Source organism: Colletotrichum siamense (assembly GCF_013390195.1).
Source record: "Colletotrichum siamense strain Cg363 chromosome Unknown KSG_Cg363_contig04, whole genome shotgun sequence".
Taxonomy (NCBI): Eukaryota; Fungi; Ascomycota; class Sordariomycetes; order Glomerellales; family Glomerellaceae; genus Colletotrichum; species Colletotrichum siamense.
The window spans coordinates 1-14809 of record NW_023501017.1 but is presented as its reverse complement, the minus strand read 5'-3'; the positions used below and the strand labels follow the sequence as shown (position 1 = coordinate 14809).

At 55.4% G+C, this 14809-nt stretch overlaps 1 protein-coding gene across 1 annotated transcript; it reads left to right on the top strand.

The window, feature by feature from the left end:
• Positions 1-11007: 11007 nt before the first annotated feature.
• On the top strand, positions 11008-13229 carry CGCS363_v005913 (uncharacterized protein; the record flags this gene model as incomplete). The annotated part of the gene is made up of 6 exons (XM_036637762.1): positions 11008-11188; positions 11435-11574; positions 11622-12701; positions 12892-13041; positions 13099-13158; positions 13212-13229. 6 exons carry the CDS (start codon positions 11008-11010, stop codon positions 13227-13229), a joined length of 1629 nt encoding a protein of 542 aa, XP_036495697.1.
• Positions 13230-14809: the final 1580 nt, after the last annotated feature.

Here is a 14809-nt window from a genome sequence, read left to right as displayed (position 1 = left end):
TGATCCATCCTCCGACCTCAGTGGTACTGTTGATGGAGTGGTGGATGTCGCTGAGCCCTGCTGGCTGGAACCTGCGCTGGTTGTAGTACTACTAGAGGGTAAGCTGTTGATGGGCATATCCGGGCTGGATTCCGCAAAGTCAAAGTCTGATGCGTTCGGACGTTGGGCGTGGAGACGCCACTCGCATAGGTCGCATAAAGCCTCACCCGCGTCCCGGATGCATTCCGTCCGCTGGTTCCCCCTGTCGAAGTAGCGGGCCAGGGCAACCCGGCGGCATGTCTTCGCCTCCACGAACTCGTTCCGCGCTCGCTCGCTGCCCTTTGCGAAATCCTTAGGGAGGGTGGCCTTAGAATACCAATCTTGCATCGCAGAGCCTCTGGCCTGAGGACATATATCGGGCATGCCTGGGGCCTTACGGCCGGGCGCGAGGTATATAGCTGTGCCTTTGCTCGCAATCCTATTCGCGCGGCCCAGCGTCTGAACAATGTCGCACATGCCAGCCCTCCCAGCCATGACTACCACATTCGCGTCTGTGTCCACGCCAGTACCCATGATACCCGTCGCAAACAGGACAACGCACTTTGTCGCGTCGCCTGCCAGCGGTTGATTGGGCCCGACAGGCGTCCATGCGTTAGGCGCAGACCTCCACGCCTCCAGCGCCGCACCTGCACGTTTCCGCGCCTCGGGCGGTTTGCTGTCATAGTTATGCTGGGCGCAGATCAGGGGCTGACCGAAGTGACCAGCAACCTCTTCAGCAACTCCTATGTTCACTGCTAAGATGACCAGCATCTTTCGGGGTCGCCTCAGGTGCTCCGTGTAGATGTCATGCGGCTGGCTGATGGCCTCCTCCAGGCGCGTGATAAGCTCCGCCGTGTCCTCAAAACGTCGAACGCAGTAAGTCAAGTCCAGCCGCTCCGTCGGGCGGCGGAAAACGATGTCTGGTACGCCCTCTATCTGTTTTCCGTCGTACGGCAGCAGCCTGTTACCTATCAAGAGGTCGTTCAATGCCTCCTCCGCCAGCTGATACTCCCCACACTTTGCGATCCTGAACGTGTCAACGACCACATGCTCTAGCGATGGGGGCAAGGTAGCTGTGAGCACGATCCACCGGGGAACATGCGCAAGGCGATGGAGTATGTCGTAGAATGCTAGCCGCCATTTGTTGAACATAGTGTCGAAAAGACAGTGGTATTCGTCGAACACCACCCTGTCAAGCTCCTTGTCCTTGATGAGATTTGCCACCACAGTGCCCATGGGCCCACTTGTTAACGCTTCCGGTACTGCGATGATAAGCCGTGTCTTACCGAAGTGCCTTGCGTTCCTATCTGGGGAGAGCTGGGCTGATGTCACGGCCACGATACCGGCCGCCTCCGCGCGCCTCGACATGTCCTCCATCATCGACACAAACGGCACGATGAGGAGCGTGACGCCTCCTTCGGACGACATTGCTGCTGCGAACGTGATCACCGTCTTCCCAGCACCTGTTGGGAGGACCACCACGGAAAGCGGGTTCCCGCTGTAGGCGAATCTCAGGGCCCCCTCCTGACCCGGCTTGAACTTGACGTCCGTTGATCTCTGGAGGGTTCTAAGCAGCAACAACCGGCTTTTTCTTATAGCATGGTCAACGCTTAGTAGACGTTGCATTTGTGTCGTCAACCTGGTGTTCTCCACCTTTGCGATCTCCTGTTGGCTTCGGGCCAGAGATGCCCCCCAATGTACCACCTGCGGAAGATTTCTGCGTACGATAAGAGAAAGGTCGTTAGCCACAGATCATGCAAATCCTCTAGGTATGTTGCCAGTCCACCAGCCTCCTGCCCGCACCAACCATCCCAGCCTAGGTAATACCTCTCCATATGGAAATAAGCAGATCATACAGGTCACTACTTACCGCGTTAGGACTGAAAGTGGCTTTGGTCTCCCGACCATCTCTGGTCCGCCGAACCACGCGTGAAGCACTCTGCTAGCGTCGCAGTGCTCCAGTCTTGTCTTGACATCTATTAGGCCGACGCCCCCACTAGAGTCCACTGCGTATTTCGCCATCGCTATGCTGTTGCTATGCCCAGCCATCTCATGGACGATAGACAGGAAGCTTTCGCCGTACCCTTCAGAGCCCAGCGTGTTGTTATTGGGTATTTCGAGCAGGGAGTTCAAATGCCGCCCCCACATCTCCGCTATGTGTCGGTAGTCCGCCAGCCCTATCTTAACGCCTATGCCCACAAAGAACCTTGAGAACTGGACGTAGAACATCTTTGGGACCCATGCGCCTGGCGAATGAGGAGACGAGCTCAGTGTGTATAAACTCTCCGTTTTGCTGTCGTCGTTATGGTTGACAGAGTTGTTGGTGCCCTTGTTCAACAGATCTAAGGCTTCCTGCCCGAACCTGCTCACGAATGTTGCGCACAAGTCATCGTATATCTCTCTCAGTTCGAGGCAGGCATCCTCCTCGTCATTTGCTACTGCCTCCTCCTTCAGGTTTAGGTTTCTGTTGTACTGCTTCTTGTTGTGCTGCCTAGTGTTATTGTTGTTGCTGTTGTAGTTAGGAAGCTTATTGTCGATTCTGTCTGTTGACTCCTCCTCTTCGTCGTCCTCGTCGTCATCCTCCTCTTCCTCCTCTACTAGGCTACTGCTGAAATCAACGACCTCAGGTGCCCCGGCCGTATCCTGGTTACTATGCATTAGCTCTTTCGCAGTATCGTCCAGCTTAAGGCGAGCCGCTAGGTCCTTGATAAGATGTACAAATCTTGCTGACCGCTGCTGCTCTGGTCCCCTCATGCAGAGGAACTCGCTGTGGTTAATGCCTTTACTGCCGAGCGCTCTTGCCCGGGATTCGTGGAGAGACTGCATAAAAGGGAGCACGTAGAACAGGTAGTAGGTCAGCACATAGCCCATGTGAGGAGGCAACAGGTGCCACGTAGACCTCTTAGGGCTGGGCCCATTGTCCGTTTTGTGGTAAGTTATGTTCACCACCCAGCTGGCGTAATTCTCGTCCCAGAACAGGTTCCGCTTGCTGTTAGCGATGGTATTCGTGTGCCGGATGGTCAGGAACTCCGTCCCACGACACTGTGTCCCAAGGAGGAGAAAGATTGCTACCAACATATCCCCGAGGAAAGCGTGCACTTCCTCAAAGTACTTGGTTACAGCGTCGTCTCTCAGCTGGAAATCCATCCCATGTTCGCCTTGCGTAACCCATGCTGAACTGTAGGGCTTGTGCAATAGCCGCCTGAAAAGCTTCGCACCCTCGCTGTTGTGGTCTGGGAATGTCTGCGTATATGCCGACATACCTACGTCCCTGTTCCCGAAGTCGTCCTTGATGTTTGGGAATGGGATATGCTTGTCAATGTGGTCCTGCAGTGAGGAGAAGATGCCCTGTCCCACTTGGTCGTCTCCCTCGCCACCGCCGCTAGCATGATTGTCGTTGCTACTTGCTAGTTCAGGGATCAGCAGCAACGACGTAAGCCTTTTGTGTAGGTCGACCACCATCTCGCAGAGACCCTGATGTAAGCCGATGATGTTCAACTACACACAGGCACGCGCGCAATCGCTCATGGTTAGCACTCATACACCTGACCAAGCACAGCCGGTCTCCTAGGTCGGCTTAGGGAGAAGGTACTTACCTCAATGTTCGCGCCGTGCGTCACAGTGTTGCCGCCGTTCTTGAGTAACGTGCTTGTCCTGCCGGGGGTCGTGTAGCATGCCTGCATAGCGATATTGCGGAGGTTGTAAAGACAGGCGAGCGCTCTCCGTGCACATAAGAGGTTACATGATTTCGATATTCCGTACCCCGCATAACATACGAGGAGAGCTCCTCCCGAATGTAGGTCGGCCAGCAGTTGTCCAACATAGAGGTGAGACCTGCTACACGCCCACTGTGCTCCATCTCCCAACATCCCCAGTAGGTAAAGGTCGCTTTAGCGCATGCGATGAGGGCGGACATATCCTTGCTGGCGACTGTAGGGTGCCTGACGCCCTCTCTATCAGTGCAGAGGACCCCCGCCACGTGTACTAGCGGGCAGGCGAACTTTGTGGATGTGATGACACCCTCGCTCATCGCGAGACTTAGTGTCAACAAGCACAGGCACCATTTGTCCTTCGATGTTCTCCCGTCATGAATCACACCTTGAGGCCGCACAGCAGCAGCGTTGATCTGCGAGGGCTCTCCTCCATCGCTCTGGGCCAGTTGGATGATGTCTTCCAGGGCAGCTCCGACTGTCTTACGACTGAACTTGTGGGTACGGTGCCTTTCTCTAGGCGGCAGGTCCTGGATCTCGCTCTCCCACTCGATGGGCGGCAGGCCGGTCATCACACCGGTAGTCGATTCGCTCTTGTGGAGAGTATAGCGGCGAAGGAGGTATACGCATGCCCTCCCCCAGACGCGGAGGTAGGCAAGCAGCGTTTTGTCCCTGACTGCAAAGGCGGCCTTGCCGTGTGTGCCGCGGTTTGAATATTGGTTGCACACCGTCTCTATCTCGCGCCTGGTTTCCTGGTAGGAACCCGTGTTAGCACTTACTTTCTAGCGTTCTCTCACTAACCCAAGCATTGAGACACTTAAACAAAAGCTTTCTAACCACCTTATCGACCACAGCGCTTACGCCACGCAAGGAAGATTAACACCACCTATGATTAAAGGCCTAACAAAACGCCAAAAGAGAGGAAAAAAAGAAGAAAAAAGAAAAAGAAATGGCACTAGGTGGAGATGTTTAGTGCTTACTCACCTTGTGTTGAAGCGTTGCCAATGCCCACATCTTTCTACTGAACAAGGGGAACTTTTCAATCATCTTCTTCACCGCTAGCGTGTCATCTTCTAGTGCATCTGGGCTCATGAGGGGGCTTAGCTTTCTGAAATCGACACCATTAAGCAGCCCGGAGTTGAGATCCATGGCTTCCGCGTACTGGTAAGCGTCCGTCAACGCCTGGTCCGCTCGCATGAAAGACCATTGTCGTCGGAGTCGGCGCCAGCGCAGTCGCCATCTTCGCTAAGGCTACCTCCATACCCCTGTCACCCTCTTCAACAGGCCTCTTATTAGCACCTAAGCAACATCATAAACATACTTCGTACTCAGGCCCTACTCACCCGCTAGTAGGGTGGGAGTGACGCTCATCGCCCGGATGTCTTCCCTAGAGCTCTGTGTATCTTAGACGGGCGCTCAACGCGAACGAACACCCCCAGGCCCTTGCCACTACCTCCCTCCTTGCCCTCGGTGTCTGTCTTCTTCTGGCCGGTTCTAGTACTTGTGAGGAATTTCTGGAGATAGATCATCTTCAGGCTTGCCCCGCAGTTGCAACTGTCATCAGGACACTCAGGTCGTCCCTTGCAAGGTTGTTCGAAAGCATGCAGCTCGGCTTCACTACCACTAATAGACCCAAGCAATAGTTAGCGGAGCCTCTCCCATGAATTAACCTGGTATATAACAAAGTTGCTATGATCCTCAGCCTTCTGGCCCCTTCTTGATCTCACATACCTTTGGAATCCGTGTCTTTCCCTGAGGTGCTCCTTCGTCTTGGTGTTGCGGCGGTGCTCTTCTTTGCGGTTGGCTTCATCCTTTTGCTTGGGTTCATCTTTGAAGTACGTTTTCTTTGTGAACCGCTGGTCCGGCTCGCACAACATGCAGGCCCAATGGGCCGCGACAATCTCAGAGCCGTTGCCTTTCTTCCCAACGTTAAGGTCCAGCCTCGGCGCCCCAACACTAGTCGACAGCGGCGGAAGATGCTTCGAGAACCTCCCCTCCAAGCTAACTCCAGCAAGCTGCTTCAGATACCAGGCGAGAGGCTTCTCAGCGACCCTATGCTTCCCTATCTTGAAATGGTTCTCTTTTATCGTAAGGTGTCTGTATACCTAGTCCGCGTGTTGTTAGCTCCGGCTTGTAATCGAAATTTGTATGTAATCATCTGCATGTAAATAGCCTGCAGCCCTAATGAGCCTAATGGCGAGCTATTGCTTATTACATCTAAGACGCTTTATGTCTCAAACGCATCTAGAAATCGCAACAGCGAATGCTTGCTTTTCCACAAGCTAGATTGAAGTAATAACAACAATAGCAACAACTATAACAACAACAACAGCAACAAAGACACTCATATAGGATATAAAACCTAATACTCCACATTCACTAGAAGCCTCCACAGCACCTTATACTCCCTACGCCCCTATAGAAGCGGGGGCTTAAAGGGCTAGACTAGTACCTTATGTATAGATTCCATATATAAACCTGATATAGGAGAAATAGGCAATAGAAAATAATCAAACGAGATATAACCAGCTTAACGAACATAAGAGAGCGTGTTTATATAACTTACCTCAAGAGTCTCAGGAGCGCTGCTAGTCTTATAGTCAGATTATCTGCAGCTATCATGCCAGTACAGCAGCTAACGCAGTAGAACTGCTGGACCTCCGGCCAGTAACGTATGTTCTTATCAATGTCGCGTCGGATATCGGCAGGTACCTTGTCGTCGGGCTCTGGATCAATGTCCATACCTCGGCCGTCGGAGTCTAACTCCGAGGCTGGCTCAGTAGCTATACCCTGAGGATGGTGAGGGATGTCCGGGGGCATCCGGTCGGGGATAGTTGATGGAGTTGACGTCTGCGTATCCATGATCGCCGAGTGGGGCAGGAGGTAGGCGTTAGGGAGTATAGGCTCTTAGTAGCTGCTACAGCTGGGTCCTGTCTAATAAGGGACTTGGTTAGCAAGCACTAGCACCTCTTTCTCCCTATCCAGATACATATATATAGTATCTGATCAACGCGTCTTGTAAGTTCCCATCCTGATCAGGGTCATACTAAGAGGGCCTGCACATGATACTAGGTAGACGAGTAGTAGGCAGTAGTGTATGGTCTGGGAGGCTGACATGCCACTGCTCAAACCAAGCATGATCGATATATCGGAATCCATACCTCATTCAAATAAAAGGAAGATATTTAAAAGCTTACTGCGTGAGATGATGCGAAAGTGCGAAAGCTTTCGGACTTTGATAAGAGAGTGAGAAGGAGGAAGAGAGTAGCTGAATAGTAGTGTCTAAAGTTGTTTTTCGTTTTCGAAGCTTGAGGAAAGTGTTATCTGCAGTAGACCTTTTCCTATGTAGGTGAGCTTGATGCGAAGACGATGTCAAGATTCGGTTCCTGGCTAGGACGCAGGCCCTTTAAATAGTCGTTCAGGGATCGCCTGGACCCAGGGCATCTCAATCATCCGAAGCAGACAGGTCAAGCGGTATACACAATCCAACGCATGACAAAGCGCGTCTGCGTTGCGTCCTCTGTCGCCCTGACTCCTAAAAATCGGTTCAGGAACCAGAACGCAACACGCACGGGGCAGACACGTACTCGTACCTCAAGACATGAGGATCGCAACCGAAACCGAAAATAAGAACGCCTGCATAAGGCCTAGCTGATCACATCACTTGAAGGACCCCTTTGCCGCCGAGTTTCCCCATCCCAGGGTTCCTCATCATACCCCATCATCATACCAAAGGGTAGAATATAAGCCTTGCAGCCATCCATCCCTATAAGCCAGCAAGGTTAGGACACCCTGCCAACAGAGCATGTAATGGGCAGCTAGCCAAAAATAAGATTCACACAACCTGGAAGCATGTGTAACTACAGTCTGGGAAGGATGATGGTGGTAGACAGGGACGTAGAGACTACATGACCTATATGGTCTCGGCCTAATGAAGAATGGGTTTTTACAACGCCGGGTTCTCATTCCTATAAAAAAGAAAAGAAGAAAAAAAAAAGAAGAAGAAGAAGAAAGAAAGAAAAAATACAAGAAAAACGAAAAAAAACTACAAGAAAAAAAAAAAAAAATACAAGAAAATAAATATAGCATGATATCCTATCCTCATCCGTAAATTTGATCCACCCTCTCTACCTATCTCCTCTATATCGCCTCTAGTCAGTCGAGGTACCAGAGACATAATATCAGGGTTGGTCTCCGTTGATAATACGAGATAAAGGTAAAAGCCTGCACTGAATCACCCTTATAGGCCACCCTTTCCGGTAGCCCCCTCTTAGAGGCTCCTGCATACCTGCGCACCTTCCTCTTCTTCACTGAAAGCCATTTTAGTATACCCACAATAGCAGCCCTCCCTCCTCACGGCTAATATACTTCGTTCTACCTACGTCACCACGAGGGCCTTATACGTTGCTTTCTTAGAAGCTTCGCCTCTTTCCTACTCGGCAGGGTAACTATCCTAACTGTATGAAGAGGTGGACGCGTGAAGGCCTTCTCTATTCACCTCCCCTCCCGGACCAGAAACGAGGGCGAAGAAGGGAAATAACCGCGCCCCGTATCACGCGTCAAAAGCAGAACTTTCCAAGGGAATATATTGATACTATTAAACACCATATGTAACGCCTCTACTGTTCATCCCACTCTCGTAACTCCACTAGGTAGGAATGTGGCTATATACTCAGCGCCGAAAGTAGCCGCATTCTCCGCATTTGTTCCACTATGTGGAAACGGAAGACAGAACAAGAGAAGTTTAAAGGGAAAAGGAAAAGAAAGAGAAGTAAAAAAAGAACAGGGTGGCCGTGAGGTGGATAGGAACAGTGCCCCCAGGTACGGCGCCCTTAGCCGTTACTTTCATCACCCACATAGCTTATATGTAACCGGTCAAACTGAATCAACCTACCTGTCTTATACACCCCTCTTCCCCCGCGACCCATATACCCCCTACTGCTTGCACGGTTGCCCCACATTCAACCCCCCAAGGTGTTCCTCCATTATGGAACTCACCTTGCGCCACCCCTGAAAACATACGTAGGAATGAATAGGTATAAGCCGTCGAAAGCTGAACCCCGTTTAATGCATTATACCCCTCGATCCTCCGGGCCCCCACACACGCGCATGCTACTATCAGAGCCTACAGTACCTCTTCCTAATATTCCTCTCCCCTAAAGGACCAAAGAGCCTGTGGTTATATCTCCCTTGTCAGAGGGCAGCAGTACTATGTATAGGTCGCCCTAGAATACCTGATCCCCGCACCACTCTGCTTGACCCTGTGTGTCGAAGGGCATGCGGTTATGCACACATGTATATAACTGGATACCTGGACGCCCCATTAAGCCTATCTCGGGGCTTCGGCATTACGAATATCCAGCTGTAGTTCACGCGTCCTGATTCGTTCTAGAAGTGGTGTCTTTGACAGCAAGCCTATCATATCTAAGCAGATTAGTACATAAAACCCTGCTACTAAACTTGGGTATTCTTAACTACCTACCCCTGCTCTATATACACTTTCTACACCATGTTGTTTGTGCGATAGCAGGCCTGTATCACCCGCCACATCCCACTCCCAACACCGGTTTATCCTTCTTAACTTCCCAACCGCATGGTTTTCCATTAGAATCACTTCTAGCCCCCTTCACCAGTAACAATTTTTACACTGGCTGGCGGCTAACCACCAGACCCCTCTACCCGCCTAGCTACGCGTCGCACCCATCGCCCGTGGCCCTCACGCCGTCCATAGCTGGCTGCAGCATCACCATCAATCACCATCAAGTGTCCGCCACCTACCCATATACTTCCCTCACCTGATTCAACATACCTTACCTAGGTCCACCTCGCCATACAGGTATCTCCTAAACGGGTATCATTCTAGGCTCCTACCTATACATCCGCCACCCTTAGGTCCCCCCCACCACTCGTGGCCTGCTACCCACCCCTCCCACCTCTCACCTCCCACCTCCCACCTCCTACTACCTCCTACCTCCTACCTCCTACCTCCTACCTCCTACTACCTCCTACTACCTCTCTGTTGTGAGACCAACAGAAGAACCATGTCTCCCGCGTCGCACCCTGTTAATGTACATCATCCAAGGCAGGCCCTGCGCAGGTCCACTGCCCAAGCCGCGCATGACGCACCCTCCCAGATGACGGAGGAGACAGCCATAAGCTCCTGAGCGGGCAAGACCCACAGCCAGCCCGGCTCTTCAGCTCAACACTCTCCTCCCTGCCCGATTCTATCATCACATCGAAGCACAGGACGCCGGACATAGCCCCGTCAGCAGCCAAGGGAAGGCCGCAGGAGAGGTCACAAACCCCACCGCCCTCTGCCAGGTCCTCCCCCATAACCGTCTTCATCCCAGCCAGCGATGTGACGATGAACCTTCGCTGGCGCGTGTTCAAGTCCATGCAGGCGGGAAACTACGATCGAATCCTCCGCCTCCCTGTATCGACAGGTATGGGATTCGCCAAGCTTCACCTCCAGACCGAAGAAGGTAGCGGGCTGGTCGAGCTGCTGCTCGACGTCGCCGACCCCCCAGTGTGTGTCCAGATGTGTACCTTCCACACGTCGAAGACCCTCGGCGTGTCCATCCTCAACATGCCGAAGCCCAACACCCAGACGCAGGAGGCCGTCGTCGTCAAGGCGAGCCCACGTCGCCGCGCCCCACGCGTGCCAGTGGGAGCCTCACGCCAAATAAGGGCACCGCCCATACAGGCCGACATGGCTGATCCCTTCTCCACCAGCCCTCACCCGACACCATCACATCATACTCCGCTGGCATATACGGAGAGGCGGGGGTCACAGGCGACAGCTGGCTGACCAACCCAGCCCTCATCGCCAATTCCAAAGATGGGGTAGCCACACTCGTCAACTCCCCGGCGCCGTTTAGCTGTCCCGGAATGTACCTGCAGCGCTCATCCTCCACCACCATTGATATTGTTTTCCGCGGGGCCTAAGGTCTGGCTCGTCGTCAAACCCACGTCCAGCCGAAGGCTTGAGGACTGCGTAAGGGCTATCCTCTCCCGGCCGTCACAGGGACAGGGGAAAGGACAGGGCGAGCAGCAACAACAACAGCGACCTGCGCGTGGAAACCCTCCCGCCACACCTTGCTCGCAGTTCTTCCTCCACGACAGGATCTTCATCACAAAAGCCGTGCTCGACCGGTGGGAGGTGACGTATTGTATTTTCCGCTGCGTCGAGGGAGATGTCGCCGTTGTGCCCCCAGGCACCTACTTCTAAGTTTTTAACGCCGGACCCTGCCTGTCCCAGCTTGTCACCATTCCAGCCCCTATGTCAGACGCGGGCAGCCCGTATACAGGCGACCTCCGTCCCTGTGGTGATACCTGCGAGACCCTCCAACCGCCCGGGAGCGCGTGGCCCGACGATTCGGCCACCAGCACCGCTGGTGACAAAGCTGCCTCCTCAGACTGCGACCCGGCCGCGGGTCCCGGGCGGAAGAAGCTACCCGAGAGTCAGCCCCTGGACCACCGGGACGTCGTGGGCGGCTCGGGACCGAGCGCGGGGGGACCGGCAGATATCCCTGTCGTAAGGCGTGGCCTCCGGAGAGCCGTGCCGCATTCCCCGCCGTCTTCGGGTGACGACGCCGCGGATAGTCCCACACTCGGCGGGCGACCGGCCCACCATCATCATCACCATCATTATTATCATCGCACCCCCTCGCCCGGCACCATCACCGTGGTATAGCCACAAGCGACAGGGCATCTACGCTCCCACGTGAAGGACATCCAAGTGGGAGGACGTCAGCAGGCAAACGAGCCCGGGCCACCGATCCTCCTACCAACGACGACAACACACCAGCCAGCAGCAGCCAAGCCCGCGCCGCGGCCCAACATGCCAGTAAGCGGAGGTGCCCGACACATAACCCGATCCTAGTCTCACCGCAGACGACCACACGCCCGGGAGACCAGCCGGCCGCAACACGAGATAGGCCCCACGATGGGCAGAGCAAGAACCACGCTAGGGATGTCGTTAGTAGCGACGAGATAGATGACACGGATCATACAGACTATGGAGATGGTGGTGAGGATGTGGAGGACCTCGACTGCGACGTCTCCCGCCACGACACGCCAGATAACGTCGCAGAGATGTCCGAGGATTGCTCGGGGAACCGGGACGACGCCGACAACAAGAAACCCCCCTCCGGCGAGGCCAGGCCGCATACGTCCGAGCCGGCCTCGTCCGTGGACAAGGTCGAGGCCATTATAAGGTCCCTCGTCACCCGCGGCGTCGAACAGTGCGTGGCCCTCTTGCAGGCCTGGCGGGCCGCCGCGACGAGCTCGACGCTCCACCTCCCGCGATGCGAGAGCCGTGCCGTTCTCTACCGCAACACCCAGCAGGCCAAGTGCCACGAAGCCCTCGCCAGGTACCAAACGAGGCTCGCCTATATCCAGCTGAGCAGGCGACTCAAGAAGCCGGGACCCGACAGCGCCGCCGTGTACCGGAGCCGCAGCGACATCCACAGCCTCACCTGCGAGGTGCTCGGCGTCGACCCCTCCTCCGCCGATACCAAGTCGAGGGCGTTCTATCTACAAAGGGCCGACATCAGCCGTTGCCTCTACACTGGCCGCATCTTAGATATTGTCTCCGGCGATGGTCTTGACTTCCTCCCCGTCCTCCCCGCCGGCAAGCTCGGCCTCACCCTGTCAGACTCGCAGGACCTGGCTCGCCGGCTTGTCAGCCTCGCGTCCGGGGAGGCTGAGGACGACGAAGGTAACACCATTAAGCAGCTGGCCGCCTTCGGCCGGTTGTTCGCGAGAGTCGTCCAAGGCGAACAGGCGGATCCCCTGTTCGGGCTCGACGTCGAGCCCGTCGCCCGCCTGGCGTCGGCAGCGGAGACGCCCCGGCCGCCGAGACCTACGTCTGGCCCTGAGCGTATCGCCGCGCACACATGGGGACTGGGAGATAAGCTTCGGGCGTCCATCGGCAGGCTGACCGGCGCCGGGCAGGACGTCTCCCTCCTGCGCGTGGGCGGATGCGCCGTCTGCACCCATCGCCACGGCCCTAACCCACTACAGTGGCGCGAATGTGCCTTCTAACAGCATATAGACCTCCCCCACCCCTTTGTCCGTATCACCTACACGGGGACTCCGGCGTCGATGGTGCCGAGGCTGCAGGCCGTCCGTCACCCCGACGTTCCCGTGCTAGGACCTTTAGGAAGCACCTCCTCACACCACCAATCCTGACCAGGTCAGCATCACAGCGGGAGATATTGTGAGCGTCGTCCCTGGCGAGCTTATCCTAGATAGCTCCTCTGCTGCCTCCGAGCTCACGCCCGCTAGTCGCTGGCGTGATATTAGGGATGAGGTACGGGTAGCACCCGGCGTGGCCCTTCGCATCGACAGGGCTAACCCTTTCCTTCAGATGCTACTGGCGCCGCCTACCGGTTCCCAGTCCTCTGAGCTAGAAGCCAAGGTCTTAGCTGTTAGTGCCATAAGCGTACTGGTTCTAGTTGCGGTGTCTGATGTTAAGAATAGCGATACCCTCTGTCTTAGATGAAGGATTAACAGAAACGGCTGTAAATATAACTTAGCCTTACCTAAATAAATGTTATTAGTTACCCTTGCCTGCCTCCCCCCCCCCCCCCCCCCCCCCCCCCCCCCCCCCCCCCCCCCCCCCCCCCCCCCCCCCCCCCACCCCCTCTACACACACACACACACAAACACACACACAACACACACACACACGCACACACCCCTTCATTTCCTCTTCTGCATCAGTATAGAAACCACCGGCCTCACCGACGCAGGCATCGTTTCCTGCATTCGCTGGTGAATAGCTATTGCATCCGGCATAGAAACGCTAGTAACGGCATCAAGCATTCTAACGTACGCCTGACAGACTGTTACCATGCTCTTATAGAAGAGCGAACCACCTGCAGTATAGTCATTCCAGCCGTTCATGTCCGCGAGGTCTTCTGCAACGGCCAGTAGTTCCATCACCTCCTCGCGTGCTCTAGGATCCAAGGGCGTGCCTGGCGGCCCTCGGACCTGAGGCCATCCCGAAGTAATGTCGGCTGTAGCTAAAGCGGCCATCCTCGTAAAGATACAGGCCATGGGCAGCGGTTCGTCGGCGGCGACGGTCCTCATCGCGCCTGGGCCCCCTTGTCCAATAACCAGCGGACGCGATTTTTAATATGGGCAGCCGGCATTGGGCTGACGTCGCCAATGACGAAGCAGAGAGCCATGGTGCCGCAAGACACGAACGCGCGATCTAGAAAAGGTTTCTGCGCGTCCCTCCCGAGCAGACCGAGTTCCTGGTCGAAGGTGTGGAACTGACGTCGGGCCCGGACGGGCGTAAGGCCTCTAAGTCGTCTTCCCGCACATCTGTGTTCTGTAGCGCGTAGAAGTATGTTGTCCACAGCTCAGAGTCAACATCGCCATGTCCTAGGCTTACTCTGAACATATAGCGGGTGCTGCGGATCCACGATCGCAGAAGCAGTCTCACCGCCGCAAGCAGCTTCGATCGCATATTCGTCGGCATATACCCTTTCTTCAGTAAAGAGAAAGCCGTCTTTAATACCGGGGCACTCCCTCTCCCGGTCCGTCCCGTCGCCCGCGCGGCCCGCGCTCCATCATGCCACGCGAGGCCGGCGCTATGAAGCAGGGAGTAAGCGGCATCCTCTTCGCCGTGAAGCAGCGCCCAATCCAGTGGGGTCCGGCACTCCGCGAGGGGGCCGGACATCGCCGAAAGGTCACGCGACTGACCTCCTCTGGGGTCCGCCCCAAGCCGCAGCAGGACGGCACGGCCGGGAACCGACCTCATCTAACGCAGCGTAGCATAGTGGCGTACGATGCCAGCTATCCATCTCATTCACCGACAGCCCGACGTCCCGCACGAGATGCTCCATCATATCCACAGACCACGCTCGGCCGCTGTGTGCAGGGCCGTTGCCCCGTAACAGATCTCAACACAAGCACCGCCCGGGGCTCGCCGCGCTGCCATGTCTACCAGCACCTCCGCAGCAGTTGCCGCCGGGGGCTCCTGGGTGCCTCGCCCATCTTTGCTCTCGTCGTGGGTCCTCCGGGACGACGTTACGCGGGTTAGCCCCGCTGACAGGAGGAGCTCGCGACCG